The 19,807-nt window shown below is 43.1% G+C and overlaps 2 protein-coding genes across 3 annotated transcripts in view; both read right to left on the bottom strand.

Moving 5' to 3' along the window:
- Nucleotides 1-19,807, bottom strand: part of LOC133250030 (uncharacterized) — a 123,384-nt gene that overhangs the window by 1,066 nt on the left and 102,511 nt on the right. The window contains exons 34-35 of the mRNA XM_061421203.1: nt 14,441-14,616; nt 12,494-12,655 (exon numbers count right to left, since the gene is read on the bottom strand). Of these exons, the coding sequence (XP_061277187.1) occupies nt 12,494-12,655; nt 14,441-14,616 (338 nt within the window). The remainder of the gene's footprint in view (nt 1-12,493; nt 12,656-14,440; nt 14,617-19,807) is intronic.
- Nucleotides 946-12,484, bottom strand: LOC133249215 (rho GTPase-activating protein 20-like). 2 transcript variants are annotated; one of them, XR_009736873.1, is made up of 6 exons: nt 11,877-12,484; nt 9,028-9,137; nt 8,327-8,507; nt 7,000-7,138; nt 1,990-2,192; nt 1,381-1,466 (listed from the first exon to the last, which is right to left on the bottom strand). XR_009736873.1 is itself a non-coding variant. In XM_061419291.1 (5 exons), exons 1-5 carry the CDS (start codon nt 11,901-11,903, stop codon nt 1,204-1,206), a joined length of 720 nt encoding a protein of 239 aa, XP_061275275.1. In that variant the 5' UTR covers nt 11,904-12,484; the 3' UTR covers nt 946-1,203. The 2 variants fall into 2 exon arrangements, 1 of the variants encoding a protein (XP_061275275.1); XM_061419291.1 differs by lacking the exon at nt 1,990-2,192 and having other exon boundaries at nt 946-1,466.

The following is a 19,807-nucleotide window of genomic DNA, read 5'->3' as shown; positions in this document are numbered from 1 at the left end:
TTCCTCCGATGACATTCCTGTCTCATCAGCCTTTCAGTTCCCTTTTCCTGTATTTTCATGTCCTCTGCTGTCTGCAGATTTAGAGACATAAGAGATATTGGAGCCAGGTTTTCCAAGGAATGTGGAATCTGTTATGCCAGTCATCCACTGTGTGACTTTGGGCATAGCACATACTTGGGTGAGGCTCTTTTGTTTTTCATTTATGAAGTGGGGGTGATGATAGTCATGGCTACCTCCTAAATTTTCTGTGAAAGATGCAAGGTCTGGGGTAGTAGCTAGCACGTAGCTAGTATGATAAATTCCTTCATATATACCATAAAATTCCCTGCATCTAGTGTAGTGCTTGGAGAGATAGTGGACAGTGAACAAGAGTTAATGCTTACAGTTCAGTACACTAATTTGATATAGCACAGTCCGAACTCTGTGACTCTCTTTTGACACCTTCTGTCAGGAGCAAATGATTCATCTTTGCCAGAGGATGCGTACTTTCTGCTTAAACACTTGAGTTCCCTATCAAATCCGTGTGAGACATTTTGCATCATAAGGGGGAGACTCAGCTGAAGGAGACTTGAGGAGAGGAGAAGGAGACATATGAGGATGAGGTGGACTCGCAGAGATTCTTACACACAGAGTCTGAAGGAAAGCTACGCGGTCAAAATAGCCTGGAGTTAAAACTCGCCTCCAGGACCTCCCCACCATTCTATGCAAAACAAGCACTCTGTCACCCGAAGGAAAAATGGACATTGGGTTGATTTTGCCCAGCTCCCAGCCTGTCCCAGCCTCTGGCTGATCTCCACAATTCCTTGCCGCAGCTGTTTAAGAGATAACTACTCTGAACAACCTTGCAGAAGAACAGGCCCCCTTAAGACAGGAGCTTTCCACATACGTGCCTCTATATACTTCCTCTTTCTTGGGTAAGGGCAGCAGCTCACTAATCTGACTGATGCCCCTTCTTGCCTCATAAAGGTGATCTGTAAAAGACTGCTCTCATTCTTTTTCTCAACCTCGCCTTCTCTAACTGCCTTAACTTACAGGGTCCATGTTAACTGGTCTGAGCTGGTATAGATGGGTCTTTGTTGAAATCAGCGGAATGGAGGAGAGTATCTTTTCATCTTGTACTTGCCTTCTGACTCTGCAGTACCTAAATCAGATCTTATTCTTTGAAGTAATGTTATGAATCTTATCGGACAAAGCCAGACTTCTTCATTTGGGAGTAGATTTGGAAGAGAACACTTGGTCTCTCAGCACTCCCCTTCTCAGGAAGGTTACAGAAACCAAAATAAGACCTACCAGAATTGGGGTGGGCAGGGTGTCATTATCACATACATCCTCAAGAGGAGCTCCAAAGAGCTGTTTTGTCTTTGTGGGTGGTAGACATGGGTGTTGGTTCTCCTTGCAGGTCCTGGAGATACAGCCAAAGGCCCAGTTTTTGAGAGAACTCTTCCTAACTGTCTTCTTGTCTGAAACTAATGTAGAAGAGAGATTTTCACTAGTAGTAGTTTAGCTTATTTAGCCTGATTTCCACCACTTACATTCAGCAGCATGTTCATGGCAGAGGCTGAAAGAGAGAAACCGAACCATTTGTTACATAGCATTCCCCTCATTCTGAAGCAGGCTAATTGCATCCTTGTGGTGTTAACATGTTCTTCTTGCCCATATTCTGCAAACCAGTAGTTAAACCTAGAGGCGTGGTCAGACTCAGGGTAGATTCTCCCTGTGACAGTATTCCCCAGACAGTGCTCTCTATTCCCTTTGCCCTGTGTCATGAGGCACTTAACCTATAGTTATACAGGTTTCCTAATGTTGAGTATTATCAGTGGATTCTGGTTTCAGATCTCATTTTAAAGGCCAAAATTCTTTAATATTCAAATCAAGCAGCATTTGTAGGAAGTTTCCTTCCTCTGTTCAGTTACCTGTTTGGTTTTCTGAGTACCCAGTCATGCACAATTTTCTCCCTTGAAAAGAATCGCCTTTCATGAGACATCCTACCTGACAGTGCTTGTCAGCCTCTGGACCTCTCCTCTGGGAGGCCACACACCTCAGTCAGCTCCAAGAACGACTTCCTGCCCTCAGGGTCCTTGAGAAGTAGTCATTAATTGCAGACCATATGGTAGGATTACAGGGGGCCATTTTTTGTGTGTGTGACACTTTACTCAGCTAACCCAAAGATGAATTTTAACTACCAACAGCCCCTGTCAAAGGAATATTTTTCAAAAAAGAGTGATCAGCAGTGAAGAATTGAGTTCAAAGTGTCTCGTGCCCAGCTATGAATGTTTTCCTGATATTTCCTCAATAAACCTGCTTAATATTTCCTTAAATAACCAGCTAAAGAAGTCAATTAGAGGAGCCCAGTTGTAGAAAAATAAACAGAAGAATTTAACCAAATCTTTTAAAATGCCCATTCACTTGTCTTTCGGAGACATAGTGAGTGCGTCACCATGTCCATTCAAATGAGTGAACCACTTGTGCTGGGTGAGAGAACCAGAAGGCTCCTATTCTGCCTCTTAATTGGATGAGTTACCTAAAACTCTTTGAGCCTCAGTTTGCTCAAATGTAACATAAATGATGCTACTTACACCTGACTGGACTACATAACATAATGTACTACCCAGCACAAGACATGGCACATAGCAGCCTTAGTAAAGGTAATTTCCCTCCTTCAGAAGGCCTAAGGCAGCCTAGACATCAGTCGCCTCCCCCTAAGCAGACCGCACCCCCATTCTCCATTTGACTGTGTAGCCTCCAGAAGGTGTGCATTCCTGAAGGAATGCCATCACTTTGCCTTAGGCTATTTCTGCCCTGACATTCATACTACCATCATTTTAAAAGGAGATAATGAAGAAAGCAAATGCATTCTTAAATTCAGGAACAGATTCTCCTAATTAATATGTACAAACGTGAAAAGATACATGTTTATATGGGTTGAGTTGCTTTATGCACCCTGGTTTCCCTACTCTTAACCTGATTCTTTTATTTCTAAACTACCCACAGGTATTCATGTATTTTAAATGTATTCATTCATTGTTCAGCTTTAATAAAAATACTCTTAGGAAGAAAGCTCTATCAGTTGGTACAAAGCTATATGGCCAGCTAGCCTATAAGCATAGATGGAAAGCAAAATAGACATTAAGGCCTACGCTTTTATTTTCAGGCCTAGATGGAGCTTTCGTAATGTACATTGGTTGGTGTTAGAGTTCTTGTGGGCTCTGTGACCAATAAAACTGTATACTATATCCACGAAAAGTATGGTGCTCAATTTATCAGTCGTGTCCACCTCTTGAGACCCCATGGACTATAGCCTGTCAGGCTCCTGTCCGTTGGTCTTCCTGGATATTAATACTGGAGTGGGTTGCCAGGGACTGTGAAACAGGTTAACTTTACAACCTCATCTTTCTTAAACAATCCTGGCAAGATTTAGGTTAGTGTTTTTCCTCATGCTCAAATTAGGGTTTGAATGTTAAAAAATGAAATTGTGTAACTTTGTGGGTATAGAATAACTATTATAGGAATACAAATACATTAAGTAGAAATTCTATTCTGGCCCCCGTACTTGCTAAATTAGTAAGACATTTTCTTCAGAGAAAGAAATGTCAATGGGACAATACTGGAATGGTAGTAGGGATGATTGCAAGAGGAAAGACTTAAAAACAAACAGACATATAAACATTCAGTCCAGTTCCATTTGCAACCTAGGTCTGAAGCAGAATGGAAAGAGAGCTTGCTGTGGAGGTAGAATCCAGAGTTCACGTCTCAGAGGCAGTCCTAAGGTGGTGGAGGAATAGAACAGAAAGACGACTTTCTCCTCACAAATTCATCAAAAGAACATTGAATGCTGAGCAAATTCCACAAAACAATTTCTGAATGCTGCCAGAGCACATCAGGCACCCAGAAAGGCAGCCCATTGTCTTTAAAAGGCGGTGGGACAAAATATAAAAGAGAAAAAGAGAGACAAATGAGGTAGGGACAGAGATCTGTCCTGGGACGGTAGTCTTAAAAGAGGAGAAGTTTCCCAACACTAGGAAACACTCTCATTGGCAGGTCAGTGGGGAGTTTTGGAATCTCAGAGGGTAACATAACGGGGAGGAAAAAGAAAGAAAGAAAGAAACCCCACAGATTGCATGCCTAACATCAACTTCCAGCAGGGAACTAGTCCAGACACTCACAGTTGCCACCAGCAAACTGGGGGCCTGAACATGGAGGTGCGGGCTGCATTGCTTAGGGTAAGGGCCAGGCCTGAGTGCCCTGAGGGCAATCTGAGGGAGCTAATGTGAGATAGCAACCCAAATTGTGGGATAGCCAGCGAGAGAGAAAAAAAAAAAAAACTGTCCTGTGAAAAGCCCTAATCTAAGGCACTTCCTGGCCCACTCACAGAGCAGAGGACTGAGAGAATACCAGAGCAGAGCTAGCTGGCTGTGCACTGACTCATCTCCCACCAGAGACAGGGAGGCAGGCGGGGGCAGCCAGAGCCTGAAAGGGGCAATCTCAGCCCCAGAGAGGCATCCTCTACAAAACTGCAAGCAGGCTCCCATTTGCTAACCAAGACTTGTTGGGATTCTGGGCGGTTGACATCTGCTGGGACGGTCGCAGCCAGAGACCAGCTCCCCAGAAGAGACACACGGCCCACCTGAGACAGGCAGGCCTGCTGCCACCCAGCAAATCAAGCGGCTGGGATGGGGGAGGTGATAAGACACAACACACCTGGGGGTCGCTAAGCACCTGGTCGCCTGAGCTGCTCGGACATGGGAAGGGCACAAAACGCAGGTCCGACTGAGTCTGTGCCTTTGTGGAGTACCTGAGAACCTGAACCTGAACCTGAACGGCTTAGACCTGGGAAGTGCACGCAACCCAGGGCCTGCCTCAGACAGTTGCAGGCAGAGCAACCTGGAGCCTGAGCAGTGTAGACTGGGAAAGGATACACACCGTGAGCGGGGGCAAACCCAGTGCGGCCAGGACACTGTGAGCACATGCCAGGGATATTTGTTTGCAGTGCTCCTCCGTCCCCACAGCACCAATGAATAAGGGAGCCTAAATAAGTGACCACCTTCACCCCCATGAGTCAGGGCGGAAATTAGACACCAGCAAATAGAAGAAGTTAAAATAAACAGAGGGAACCGCTCTGGATAAGACAGGTGCAACAGATTAAAACCTTGTAATTAGCACTGACTACATTGGAAGGAGCCTATAGATCTTGAGAACTATAAGCTGGATCACGGAACTATCTGAAACTGAACTAACCCCACACTGCCCACAACAACCGAAGAGAAATTCCTAGATATATTTTTAGTATTATCATTAAAAAAATATTTTTTTTAATTTTTAAGTCCTCTATTACTTCTTTAATTTTAATTTTTATAACCTACTATTACCTGCAAACTTCATATATATGTTTTGTTATTTTTTGTGACTTTGTTTTGTTTTTCTAATACTGTATTTGGGAGACTCTAACCTTTACTGTACACTTTTAATATTTGCTTTTTGGTATTTGTTGTCAATTTTGTACGTTTAAGAACCCAATCTTCACTACCCATTTTTACTTGGGAGTTTGATCACTGCCTTGATTGTGCTCTCCCCCTTTTGACTCTCCTTTTTCTCCACCAGGTCGCCTCTATCTCCTCCCTCACCCTTTTCTTCCCTACCCACTCTGTGAATCTCTTTGTGTATTCCGGGCTATGGAGAACATTTTGGGAACTGATTACTGGCTGGATCTGTCTCTCTCCTTTTGATTCCCTCTTTTCTTATCCTGGTCACCTCTCTCTGCTTCTTGCTTCTCTTCTCTGGGTAAGTGCATGAGCCTCTCTGAGGGGCCCAGACTGTGGAGAGCACATAGCGAATTGATTACTGGCTAGCTTGCTCTCTCCCCTTTTGATTCCCCCTCTTCTTCTCCTGGTCAACTCTATCTCCCTCCTCCTTATTCTCTTCAACATCTAACTTGGTGAAACTCTCAGGGTGTCCCTCACAGTGGAGAAGCTTTTCATCATTAACCTAGATGTTTTATCATCGGTGCTGTACAGATAGAGAAGTCTTGAGGCTACTCTAAGAATAAGACGGAAAACCAGAGACAGGAGGCTTAAGTTCAAAACCTGAGAACACCAGAGAACTCCTGACTCCAGGGAACATTAATGGACAAGACCTCATCCAAAAGCCTCCATACCTACACTGAAACCAAGCACCACCCAAGAGCCAACAAGTTCCAGAGCACGACTTACAACACAAATTCTCCAACAACCCAGGAACATAACCCTGAGCTTCAATATACAGGCTGCCCAAATTCACAGCAAACCCATAGACATCTCAAAACTCACTACTGGAAACTTCATTGCACTCTGGAGAGAAGTCCAGCTCCACCCACCAGAACAGGGACGCAGGCTTCCCTAAGCAGGAAACCTTGACAAGCCACTCATACAATCCCACACAGAGTGAGGAATCTCCACAATAAAAAAGAACCACAAGCTGCCAGAATACAGAAAGGCCACCCCAAACACAGCAATCTAACTGATGCTGAAGCTAAAACTCCAATGCTTTGGTCACCTGATGTGAAGAACTGACTCATTGGAAAAGACCCTGATGCTGGGAAAGATTGAAGGCAGGAGGACAAGGGGACGAGAGAGGATGAGATGGTTGGACGGCATCACCAATTCAAAGGACGTGAGTTTGAGTAAGCTCTGGGAGTTGGTGATGGACAGGGAGGCCTGGCGTGCTGCCGTCCTCGACCCCAAGGACTTGGGGTCACTGTAGTCCTTGGGGTAGCAAAGAGTTGGACACGACTGAGCAGCTGAACTGAACTCAATGAATCGTGATGTCTCCTAAAGCTGTACTAGTTGCTTCTTGAAAGCAGAACAGTCTTATCCTTGCTTTGATCTCACAAGTGGGAATCTTCCCATGTCTTGGAGCAGATGGAAATTACTGCCCTTAGAATGTGCTTTGGGCTCTAGGATCTCCCATTGACCCCTGGCAGCCTTGCTGTCTTTGGCATCAAAGCCAGTTACATTATTCACATACCTGCAACCTTCTCACTGTTATCGGTAATATCAGTGATATCACTGTTATCAGAACTCACTGACGTCTCTCCAAAGAGACAAGTGATATCTTCTCCAAATATCTTGAGACAGTTTTCAATGAGAAATTGTATGAAAGAAATCTGTAACACGAAGGGGCAAAAAATGGGGTATTACTCTACATATGGTGTAATAGTAAATCACATTTCATCCATGAATCTTGGCTCTAACCAAAAATGCAAAAGAAATCTGAGAAAAAATCAGACTTGATTAAAAAATATATAAATATATATACATCAGCTTTTTCTAAGACATAACTGATACTTTTAAGAGTAGTTTGGGCTCAAATTTTAAAATTCTTTTAGTCAGTGTGCTAAAGTTTTATTATGTACCCTGCTTTAATAGCTAAAATTTTGTAATGATGGTTAACATGCTTAAAACTAGGATGATTATTAAGTATCCCGCATAGGATTTTTGGGACAAAAATATATATTCTCTTATTAAGTTTTATTTATTTTTAATAAATTTGTTTCTAGTTTTATTGAGATAGATTTTTTATATCTCATATTATTAAAATTTATACAGTATCAAATACAACACCAATTGTGAATTTCACTTCAGTGAAGAAATATCTGAAACTTGGGTAGCAGAGGTTTCTGTGTTGGCCGGGGGGCTTTGTGAAGGAAGAAAGCATCTGGAGAGAAAACATGTCTGTCTGTCTTACCACATTCCCTTGCCTCACACTTGCTGTCCGGGGGAGCTTGGAGAAGAGCTGTGATCTTATTAGGCATGTTGTGGCTCTCTTAGGATGTTCTGAAATATTTACTAGCTTCCTCATCCTCAGGCAGAGACACAATAGAAGCCAAGTATTTTCCTGAATGACCCACCGGTGGCAGAGTGCGGCCAGTATGTGTGGAGCCTCAGGTGCTCATATTGCCCAGGCCGCTAAGATGTGCCGAAAGTGACCAGATGTATTGGGTGTCATCATTGTGTAATGATGAAATCATAGTTTGGAGGCTTGTACACCCTCAGTGATTAGGCTGAGAGTTGAACCTTGGCTCTCTGATTCCAAAGCCAGGTTCTTTTCTATCATATCATCCTACTCTTACCTCTCTATCGTTTAGTCTCTTGGATGGCAAAGGGGAAGTGAGTCAACTGTTCTCAGTTATAATACACCTTCCCATGCCCAACCAGAGTAGGACTCTGCCACTCCAAAGCAGTGTAATTAAAATGTGCACTTAAAAACTGGTTCATCAGAGTTAATACTACAGACTTCAGGTTCAAGATGGGGACTCTGCTCCGCAAGGCATAAAAATGAGAGATCTCATTACCTGTTTGGTGAAGTTTTCTGAGCTGCCAGAATTAGACAGACAAAGCATGCTTGGCGTTATACACACTGATAAATTATAAGCTGTCATCTGATTGGATGAGGAATGTTGCTCAATATTGTATAAAACTGCAAAAAGATATCGCAGAAAAACTACATTGGCTCTCGGCAGCTGGTCTAGAAGCCTAAGGACAGAGAAAACACTTATAAATAAAGCGAGTCATTTTGCTTAGTAAGTGGAAATACAGAGAACAAAGTACTTCTTTTTATACCATGTACACAGTCCATTCTCACAGTTCCAGGCATGAATGCATACAAAAATGTTTCACTGAATTTAATTCCTGAACCAGGTAAGACCTACTCTGGTTAGTTATGTGTTTGTATTTAAGATCATACCACTGGCGGATTGGTTCTTTATCATCTCAATTTAGACCAGTGGATTTCATCTCCAACAGTTTCATGTATTCAGAAGGTGTAAAATGGTCAAGCAGTCCATGATAATGAGATTAGGAGAAAAACACCAATTACAGTGTCACCAGTAAGGCATGCATCTCTCTTCAAACTAGCTTCCATGGGCATGATCAAGTGAAACCCCGTGATACTGATCATTATTTTAGAGGACACAGCTGTAAACTATAAGCTAATATATTCCTAAGAGTATGTTGGTTATATTTTCTCAGAGTTGAGTAATTATGGCATCATTACCTCTGGGTTGCGGTTATTTTGTCTTCCTCCTCGCCTTGATCAATAACATCAAGCCATTTATCATAGAGACTGGCTGAAAATATGCTTCCTTGGATATTTCGAAGAAAATCCTTATATAGATCAAAAAGTATATATTATTCTTAGGATAAATTCAATGGAGAAATTGCAAAGAAAATATTTAGTGGAAAACTTCAATTCAGTCCACAATTCCTTCACAGCCACGCAGACTGATTCACACAGAGTTTGGCTGTCATTCTCCACAGCCTTGCACACCCAGAAGTACTGGTTGGATTTTCCCCAACTAAAATAAGAAGCATAAAAGCAGAGTCTAGGCTGTAGTGAGAATGCAGCTAAAGCTCCTTCTATCACCTGGAACTTATCTCTGTGTACATGTTAACACATTAGTACAAACTGGCAAGGCCTGGTGATAACTGATCCTAAATCCTATTAGTTTCTTGAAAAGAAATGCACATGCCCATTTTGTTTGTTTACTTCAGACACATGCTTGCTTGTGATTCAAGAAAGAGAAGTTCTGAAATAAACAAAATTACACCCCTACATGCTCTTATACACATATTAAGAGAAAACCTGAAGTATGTGTGCTCTTTGCGAAAAAGCTAGTACCGAAATTGCTTCAATGTTTTTTTTTTTTTAAAAAAAAATCATATAAAAGTTCAGTTCTACAGACTTTTAAGCAGCAGGTGTTAGAAGTAAATCTAAAGCCCCAATGGTAAACTACATGTTACCCTTACAACTCTTTGAATTGTATATATCCACCCAAAGAGAAAATTGAAAAATTAGATTCATTGCAACTTGACACCTGTGGGATAGAATATGCAAATGTCAGCTTCCTAAGTGGAGGCCTGCAAACTTTATATTGATGACCAAGTCTTAATATCGGAGAATGGGGCCTATTAAAATGGATGAAGTTGTAACCTGTTGTGCAAGACTGAGGGGAAATGATTGCATTGCCTTGCCAGTTTCAAAGGCACAACTTGCTTCCACTGGTCTTAATATACAGCCTGACTTCTCTTAATAGTATCTTCTTTACGCAGTGTTTCTAAGCCAACTATCATGATTACAATCCTGTTAGTGTTCGCTTGTTTCAGTACTTATTGAGCTGCTGTTTGTGTCAGGCACTCTCTTGAGTACTGAGGATAGAGTATGAAGATAATGCACAAAGTCTCAGTCCTCTCATACTTTTTCTTGGAATTGGTATAGAGTACCCAATGCTGGTCATCAGGGTTTCACTATGCTTCTTATGGAGTGTCCGCAGTACATTTGGAAGGAGGAAACACTCCATTTCAGTTCAGCCATTCAGTCCTGTCCTACTCTTTGTGACCCCATGGACTGCACACCAGGCTTTCCTGTCCATCACCAACACCTGGGTCTTGTTCAAATTCACATCCATGGAGTTGGTGATGCCATTCAACCACGTCATCTGGCTTTGGCTTCTGGGAGTCTGGGAGTGTGCAGCAGGGCCTTTGCCTTGTGTACCAAACTACATGCACTTGGAGTGTGTCTCTTCTCTCTCCTGAACCCTGTGTTGTAGAATCGATTGGTGAGACTGAGTATGGATAAGCCAGGACATGACTCATGCAGAATATTCCGTGGGTATTTGCTATTGGACCACTGTTTATAGACAGTTTAATGACAAACTCAATGTGGTTCTGACTATATATTCATTTCTGATTTACACCAACTCCATGGTTGCTTTGACATATGGTATTCTCAAGGCCAAAGTTCCAAGGTTTGATTCCCCACCAAGATCAATCAACTTTAGGAAGAGAAAACTTTGGGACTGCTTAAGACCTGTACCCATAAGTTGCCACCCTCTTACTAGTCTTACTAGCTTATAGCATGGAAACAGGCAAGAGCCTAGTAACACTTGCTCAAAAGTGAAATCAGTTCCAAGTGTGCACCTTTTAGAGGGTAGCACTCTACTTGCTATTTGCATACCTAGTGTGTATTATTATGGGTCAAGTGTAGTAGGGGTCAACTCTAAATCATATCTGCACTGTTGCTATTTTCATACAATCGAACATTAATAGGGGACAAGGAAACACCATATGTTATTTGGTTTCTAAGATAATTTTAATAACCTGTCTGTAGTTATTACTACATCAATATATTTTTGTTCATAGCTGCTAACAATTACCAAGATGGATTGATTAATTTTTTCTTTCTATTGTATTATCGCCCTGGTAAAAATTTAACTACACACTTGTGATTTAGCTGTATCAGTTCAAACTCAGTCTATTTTTTGTATAAATCTATTGAATTTTGCAAAATTCAAAACAGATTTTGATTGTTGCACTCCCTTTAAAAATAAGATTTATAAGATTAGGCATGTAGTAAAACTGGTTACCATGTAACTGTAACCTTGGGTGGTGGGCTAAACTGACAAGTGTTAACAAAGCCCATTAAAGATGGTAAGGGAGATAAAAGGAGGAAAAAGGAGGAGTAACTGGTGGCATCATCCCTACACTAATTTTCAAGTAAAAGGCATTGAGACACGGGGGAAGCAAGGATGATGCAGTGATCAGAGATTTTGGTGGCCTCACTAAGCGTTTTTTGATTCATTGTAAGACAAATGGGCTTCCCAGGTGGTGCTAGTGGGAAAAAACCTGCCTGCCAATGCAGGAGATGCAAGAGATGCAGGTTCGATGCCTGGCAGGAAGATCCCCTGGAGAAGGGCATGGCAACCCACTCTAGTATTCTTGCGTGGAGGATTCCATGGACAGAGGAGTCTGCTGGGCTACAGTCAATGGGATCACAGAGAGTCGGCTGTTACGAGGCGACTAACACACACAGACACACAAACACACACACTAAACACACGAATTTACCATAGTGAGTAAACATCTGTCCTGCATCCATGCTAAGTTGCTTCAGCCGTGTCCAATTCTGTGCCACCTCATGGACTATAGCCTGCCAGACTCCACTGTCCATGGGATTCTCCAGGCAACCATACTGGAGTCGTATGCCAGCCCCTGTTCCAGGGGATCCTGGAAACCCAGGGATGGAACCCAGGTTTCCTGCATTGAAGGCGGATTCTTTACTGTCTGAGCCACCTGGGAAGTTACTTCTGTTAACTGTTTCCAAAAGCTTCATATGAATTTTATTTTGGAAATTGGCCTTCATTAGGAAGGTGATGAGGAAGTCATCCAAAGCAGGAAGCTTGTTTTGGTAAACACTCAATGTGTAGGTGGGTCTTTTGATGTATATTGTTATTCTTTTGCATGGAGTGTTCCGGAGTCAAGATGTGCAATGAAAAAGGAAAATATCTAATGTATGGGGCGTATAACATTTGCGGTACCTTCCTTCAGTTTTGCGTTGTGAAGTGTTTTTCACTTTTCAGATCCTTCCTCTCTTATGCCTATTAGGTTTCTTGGGCATTCATAATGAAGACCAGTCATATAGCTTCAGATTTACTGTGTGTGGATGATGCTCAAACTATCCTTACCTTTAAGACCGACGATATCACAAGCATTGGTTCCTCATTCAAGTTCACTGTGTCTCCACAGTTTAGTTTCTTCTGTAGGGCTCTGCATGATTTTATACTGGCTGATTTTCTGAAGATGCCTTCTGTGGACGACCCTTTTTGATTGACAAAGGAGAGCATATCCTATAGGGAAGGAAAGAAAAGAAAACTGTGGGACATTTCATGTCTAGAAGCCCAGAGCACAAGGTTGCTCCTGTTTTGACAGAGCTGTGGTATATGAGGGTACAGTTCTAGAACAGCACCGAAGTCAATTTGAAATTTTTTCTTCAGTGTCTCTAAATATATTTTCGACCCAACAATCGATCTGACTTTCATACACTGAAACATTGTAAACACTTGTGTAATCAGATTTTCCGTTTCAGTGAATTTACTGTGTTAAACGTCTCTGCTTTGAGGCCTTTGTAGATTCACCCTCTCCTTCTTCACCGCTCCTTTCTCTTTATTCCCTATTATAGATGCTCTTCCCTAAGTGTGGAAATCTTTTTGCCATATGCATGCTCCATTTGTTTCTTCCCCTTCCAGGCACTGTCCACCCCATTCAGTCCTGTTTCCTGTATTCCCTCCCCTCAAAATCAGGCTCAATACGTCTCTCCTCCTTCTCCGATGACAATCCTGTCTCATCAGCCTTTCTAGTTCCTTTTCCTGTATTTTCATGTCCTCTGCTGTCTGCAGAGTTAGAGAGATAACAGATATTGGAGCCAGGTTTTTCAAGGAATGTGGAATCTGTTATGCCAGTCATCCACTGTGTGACTTTGGGCATAGCACATACTTGGGTGAGGCTCTTTTGTTTTCATTGATGAAGTGGGGGTGATGATAGTCATGGCTACCCCCTAAATGTTCTGTGAAAGACGCAAGGTCTGGGGTAGTAGCTAGCACGTAGCTAGTATGATGAATTTCTTCATATATACCATAAAATTCCCTGCATCTAGTGTAGTGCTTGGAGAGATAGTGGACAGTGGACAAGAGTTAATGCTTACAGTTCAGTACACTAATTTGATATAGCACAGTCCGAACTCTGTGACTCTCTTTTGACACATTCTGTCAGGAGCAAATGATTCATCTTTGCCAGAGGATGCGTACTTTATGCTTAAACACTTGAGTTCCATATCAAATCCCTGTGAGACATTTTGCATCATAAGGGGGAGTAGACTCAGCTGAAGGAGACTTGAGACTCGTGTGGACTTCAAGGGAGGAGACGACGAGACATAAGAGGATGAGGTGGACTCTCAGAGATTCTTACACACAGAGTCTGAAGGAAAGCTACGCGGTCAAAATAGCCTGGAGTTAAAACTCGCCTCCAGGACCTCCCCACCATTCTATGCAAAACAAGCACTCTGTCACCCGAAGGAAAAAATGGACATTGGGTTGATTTTGCCCAGCTCCCAGCCTGTCCCAGCCTCTGGCTGATCTCCAGAATTCCTTGCCGCAGCTGTTTAAGAGATAACTACTCTGAACAACCTTGCAGAAGAACAGGTCCCCTTAAGACTGGAGCTTTCCACATACGTGCCTCTATATACTTCCTCTTTTCTTGGGTAAGGGCAGCAGCTCACTAATCTGACTGCTGCCCCTTCTCACCTCATAAAGGTGATCTGTAAAGGACTGCTCTCACTCTTTTCCTCAACCTCGCCTTCTCTAACTGCCTTAACTTACAGGGTCCATGTTAACTGGTCTGAGCTGGTATAGATGGGTCTTTGTTGAAATCAGCGGAATGGAGGAGAGTATCTTTTCATCTTGTACTTGCCTTCTGACTCTGCAGTACCTAAATCAGATCTTATTCTTTGAAGTAATGTTATGAATCTTATCGGACAAAGCCAGACTTCTTCATTTGGGAGTAGATTTGGAAGAGAACACTTGGTCTCTCAGCACTCCCCTTCTCAGGAAGGTTACAGAAACCAAAATAAGACCTACCAGAATTGGGGTGGGCAGGGTGTCATTATCACATGCATCCTCAAGAGGAGCTCCAAAGAGCTGTTTTGGCTTTGTGGGTGGTAGAGACGGGTGTTGGTTCTCCTTGCAGGTCCTGGAGATACAGCCAAAGGCCCAGTTTTTGAGAGAACTCTTCCTAACTGTCTTCTTGTCTGAAACTAATGTAGAAGAGAGATTTTCACTAGTAGTAGTTTAGCTTATTTAGCCTGATTTCCACCATTTACATTCAGCAGCATGTTCATGGCAGAGGCTGAAAGAGAGAAACTGAACCATTTGTTATATAGCATTCCCCTTATTCTAAAGCAGGCTAATTGCATCCTTGTGGTGTTACCATGTTCTTCTTGCCCATATTCTGCAAACCAGTAGTTAAACCTAGAGGCGTGATCAGACACAGGGTTGATTCTCCCTGTGACAGTATTCCCCAGACAGTGCTCTCTATTCCCTTTGCCCTGTGGCATGAGACACTTAACCTATAGTTACACAAGTTTCCTAATATTAAGTGTTATCAGTGGATTCTGGGTTCAGATCTCATTTGAAAGGCAAAATTATTTAATATTCAAATCAAGCAGCATTTGTAGGAAGTTTCCGTCCTCTGTTCAGTTACCTGTTTGGCTTTCTGAGTACCCAGTCATGCACAATTTTCTCCCTTGAAAAGAATCGCCTTTCACGAGATATCCTGCCTGACAGTGCTTATCAGTCAGCCTCTCGACCTCTCCTCTGGGAGGCCACACACCACAGTCAGCTCCAAGGATGACTTCCTGCCCTCAGGGTCCTTGAGAAGTAGTCATTAATTGCAGACAATGTGGTAAGATTACAGGGGGCCAGTTTTTGTGTGTGTGACACCTTACTCAGCTAACCCAAAGATGAATTTTAACTACCAACAGCCCCTGTCAAAGGATTGTTTTTCAAAAAAGAGTGATCAGCAATGAAGAATTGAGTTCAAAGTGTCTCGTGTCCAGCTATGAATGTTTTCCTGATATTTCCTCAATAAACCTGCTTAATATTTCCTTAAATAACCTGCTTAAATAACCAGCTAAAGAAGTCAATTAGAGGAGCCCAGTTGTAGAAAAATAAACAGAAGAATTTAACCAAATCTTTTAAAATGCCCATCCACTTGTCTTTCGGAGACATAGTGAGTGCCGCACCATGTCCATTCAAGTGAGTGAACCACTTGTGGTGCTGGGTGAGAGAACCAGAAGGCTCCTATTCTGCCTCTTAATTGGATGAGTTACCTAAAAGTCTTTGAGCGTCAGTTTGCTCAAATGTAACATAAATGATGCTACTTACACCTGACTGGACTACATAACATAATGTACTACCCAGCACAAGACATGGCACATAGCAGCCTTAATAAAGGTAATTTCCCTCCTTCAGAAGGCCTAAGGCAGCCTAGACATCAGTCGCCTCCCCCTAAGCAGACCGCACCCCCATTCTCCATTTGACTGTGTAGCCTCCAGAAGGTGTGCATTCCTGAAGGAATGCCATCACTTTGCCTTAGGCTCTTCCTGCCCTGACAGTCATACTACCATCATTTTAAAAGGAGATAATGAAGAAAGCAAATGCATTCTTAAATTCAGGAACAGATTCTCCTAATTAATATGTACAAACGTGAAAAGATACATGTTTATATGGGTTGAGTTGCTTTATGCACCCTGGTTTCCCTACTCTTAACCTGATTCTTTTATTTCTAAACTACCCACAGGTATTCATGTATTTCAAATGTATTCCTTCATTGTTCAGCTTTAATAAGAATACTCTTAGGAAGAAAACTCTATCAGTTGGTACAAAGCTATATGGCCAGCTAGCCTATAAGCATAGATGGAAAGCAAAATAGACATTAAGGCCTACGCTTTTATTTTCAGGCCTAGATGGAGCTTTCGTAATGTACATTGGTTGGTGTTAGAATTCTTGTGGGCTCTGTGACCAATAAGACTATATACTATAGCCACGAAAAGTATGGTGCTCAGTTGTTCAGTCGTGTCCAACTCTTGCGACCCCATGGACTATAGCCTGTCAGGCTCCTGTCCGTGGGACTTCCTGGATCATAATACTGGAGTGGGTTGCCAGGGACTGTGAAACAGGTTAACTTTACAACCTCATCTTTCTTAAACAATCCTGGCAAGATTTAGCTTAGTGTTTTTCCTCATGCTCAAATTAGGGTTTGAATGTTAAAAAATGAAATTGTGTAACTTTGTGGGTATAGAATAACAATTCTAAGAATACAAATACTTTAAGTAGAAATTCTATTCTGGCCCCAGTACTTGCTAAATTAGGAAGACATTTTATTCAGAGAAAGAAATGTCAATGGGACAATACTGGAATGGTAGCAGGGATGATTGCAAGAGGAAAGACTTAAAAACAAACAGACACATAAGCATTCAGTCCAGTTCCATTTGCAACCTAGGTCTGAAACAGAATGGAAAGAGAGCTTGCTGTGGAGGTAGAATCCAGAGTTCACGTCTCAGAGGCGGTCCTAAGGTGGCGGAGAAATAGAACAGAAAGACGACTTTCTCCCCACAAATTCATCGAAAGAACATTGAATGCTGAGCAAATTCCAGAAAACAATTTCTGAATGCTGGCAGAGGACATCAGGGACCCAGAAAGGCAGCCCATTGTCTTTGAAAGGCGGTGGGACAAAATATAAAAGAGAAAAAGAGAGACAAATGAGGTAGGGACAGAGATCTGTCCTGGGACGGTAGTCTTAAAAGAGGAGAAGTTTCCCAACACTAGGAAACACTCTCATTGGCAGGTCAGTGGGGAGTTTTGGAATCTCAGAGGGTAACATAACGGGGAGGAAAAAGAAAGAAAGAAAGAAAGAAAGAAAGAAACCCCACAGATTGCGTGCCTAACAACAACTTCCAGCAGGGAACTAGTCCAGACACTCACGATTGCCACCAGCAAGCGGGGGGCCTGAACAGGAAGGTGCGGGCTGCATTGCTTAGGGTAAGGGCCAGGCCTGAGTGCCCTGAGGGCAATCTGAGGGAGCTAATGTGAGATAGCAACCCAAATTGTGGGATAGCCAGACAGAGAGAAAAAAAACTATCCTGTGAAAAGCCCTAATCTAAGGCACTTCCTGGCCCACTCACAGAGCAGAGGACTGAGAGAATACCAGAGCAGAGCTAGCTGGCTGTGCACTGACCCATCTCCCACCAGAGACAGGGAGGCAGGCGGGGGCAGCCAGAGCCTGAAAGGGGCAATCTCAGCCCCAGAGAGGCATCCTCTACAAAACTGCAAGCAGGCTCCCATTTGCTAACCAAGACTTGTTGGGATACTGGGCGGTTGACATCCGCTGGGACGGTCGCGGCCAGAGATCAGCTCCCCAGAAGAGACACACGGCCCACCTGAGACGGGCAGGCCTGCTGCCAACCAGCAAATTGAGCGGCTGGGATGGGGGAGGTATAAGACACACCACACCTGGGGGTCACTGTGCTCGTTAAGCACCTGGTCGCCTGAGCTGCTCGGACATGGGAAGGGCACAAAACGCAGGTCCAACTGAGCCTGTGCCTTTGTGGAGTACCTGAGAACCTGAACCTGAACCTGAACGGCTTAGACCTGGGAAGTACACGCAACCCAGGGCCCACCTCAGACAGTTGCAGGCAGAGCAACCTGAGCCTGAGCAGTGTAAACTGGGAAAGCACACACACCGTGAGCGGGGGCAAACCCAGTGCGGCCAGGACACTGTGAGCACACGCCAGGGATATTTGTTTGCAGTGCTCCTCCGTCACCACAGTACCACTGAGTAAGTGGGCCTAAATAAGTGACCACCTTCGCCCCCATGACTCAGGGCGGAAATTAGACACTGAAAAGACCAGCAAACAGAAGAAGTTAAAATAAACAGAGGGAAGCGCTCTGGAAAAGACAGGTGCAACAGATTAAAACGTTGGAGTTAGCACTGACTACAATGGAAGGGGCCTATAGATCTTGAGAAGTATAAGCTGGATAACGGAACTATCTGAAACTGAACTAACCCCACACTGCCCACAACCACTCCAGAGAAATTCCTAGATATATTTTTACTATTATCATTAAAAAAAAATTTTTTTTATGTCCTCTATTGCTTCTTTAATTTTAATTTTTATAACCTACTATTACCTTTCAAAAAAATACCCTATTTTTAATGCAAACTTCATATATATATTTTATCATTTTTTGTTACTTTGTTTTTTTAATACTGTATTTGGGAGTCTCTAACCTTTACTGTAGACTTTTAATGTTTGCTTTTTGGTATTTGTTGTCAATTTTGTACATTTAAGAACCCAATCTTCACTGCCCATTTCTACTTGGGAGTTTGATCACTGCCTCGATTGCTCTCTCCCCCTTTTGACTCTCCTTTTTCTCCACCAGGTCGCCTCTATCTCCTCCCTCACCCTTTTCTTCCCTACCCACTCTGTGAATCTCTTTGTGTATTCCAGGCTGTGGAGAACACTTTGGGAACTGATTACTGGCTGGATCTGTCTCTCTCCTTTTGATTGCCTCTTTTCTTGTCCTGGTCACCTCTGTCTCCTTCTTCCTTCTCTTCTCTGTGTAACTGCATGAACCTCTCTGAGGGGTCCAAACTGTGGATAGCACATAGGGAATTGGTTACTGGCTAGCTTGCTCTCTTCCGTTTTGATTCCCCCTCTTCTTCTCCTGGTCAACTCTATCTCCCTCCTCCTTATTCTCTTCTCCATCTAACTTGGTGAACCTCTCTGGGTTCCCTCACTGTGGAGAAGCTTTTCATCATTAACCTAGATGTTTTATCATCGATGCTGTACAGATAGAGAAGTCTTGAGGCTACTCTAAGAATAAGACGGAAAACCAGAGACAGGAGGCTTAAGTTCAAAACCTGAGAACACCAGAGAACTCCTGACTCCAGGGAACATTAATGGACAAGAGCTCATCCAAAAGCCTCCATACCTACACTGAAACCAAGCACCACCCAAGAGCCAACAAGTTCCAGAGCAAGACATACAACGCAAATTCTCCAACAACGCAGGAACATAGCCCTGAGCTTCAATATACAGGCTGCCCAAATTCACACCAAACCCATAGACATCTCAAAACTCACTACTGGACACTTCACTGCACTCTGGAGAGAAGTCCAGCTCCACCCACCAGAACAGGGACGCAAGGTTCCCTAAACAGGAAACCTTGACAAGCCACTCATACAACCCCACCCACAGTGAGGAACCTCCACAATAAAGAGGAACCACAAGCTGCCAGAATACAGAAAGGCCACCCCAAATACAGCAATCTAACTGATGCTGAAGCTGAAACTCCAATGTCTTGGTCACCTGATGTAAAGAACTGACTCATTGGAAAAGACCCTGATGCTGGGAAAGATTGAAGGCAGGAGGAGAAGGGGACGAG

This window comes from Bos javanicus, chromosome 6 (assembly GCF_032452875.1).
Source record: "Bos javanicus breed banteng chromosome 6, ARS-OSU_banteng_1.0, whole genome shotgun sequence".
Classification (NCBI taxonomy): Eukaryota; Metazoa; Chordata; class Mammalia; order Artiodactyla; family Bovidae; genus Bos; species Bos javanicus.
This window is presented reverse-complemented; position numbering and strand designations above follow the sequence as displayed.

Coding starts and splice junctions, on each gene's coding strand:
- LOC133249215 (XM_061419291.1), bottom strand. CDS start 11,903: ATGCAGGACAGATGTTTACTCACTATG. Junction 8,508..9,027: donor AAAATAACCGCAACCCAGAG/GTAATGATGCCA, acceptor CTCTGTCCTTAG/GCTTCTAGACCAGCTGCCGA. Junction 1,467..6,999: donor TAACAGTGAGAAGGTTGCAG/GTATGTGAATAA, acceptor CTTCTACATTAG/TTTCAGACAAGAAGACAGTT.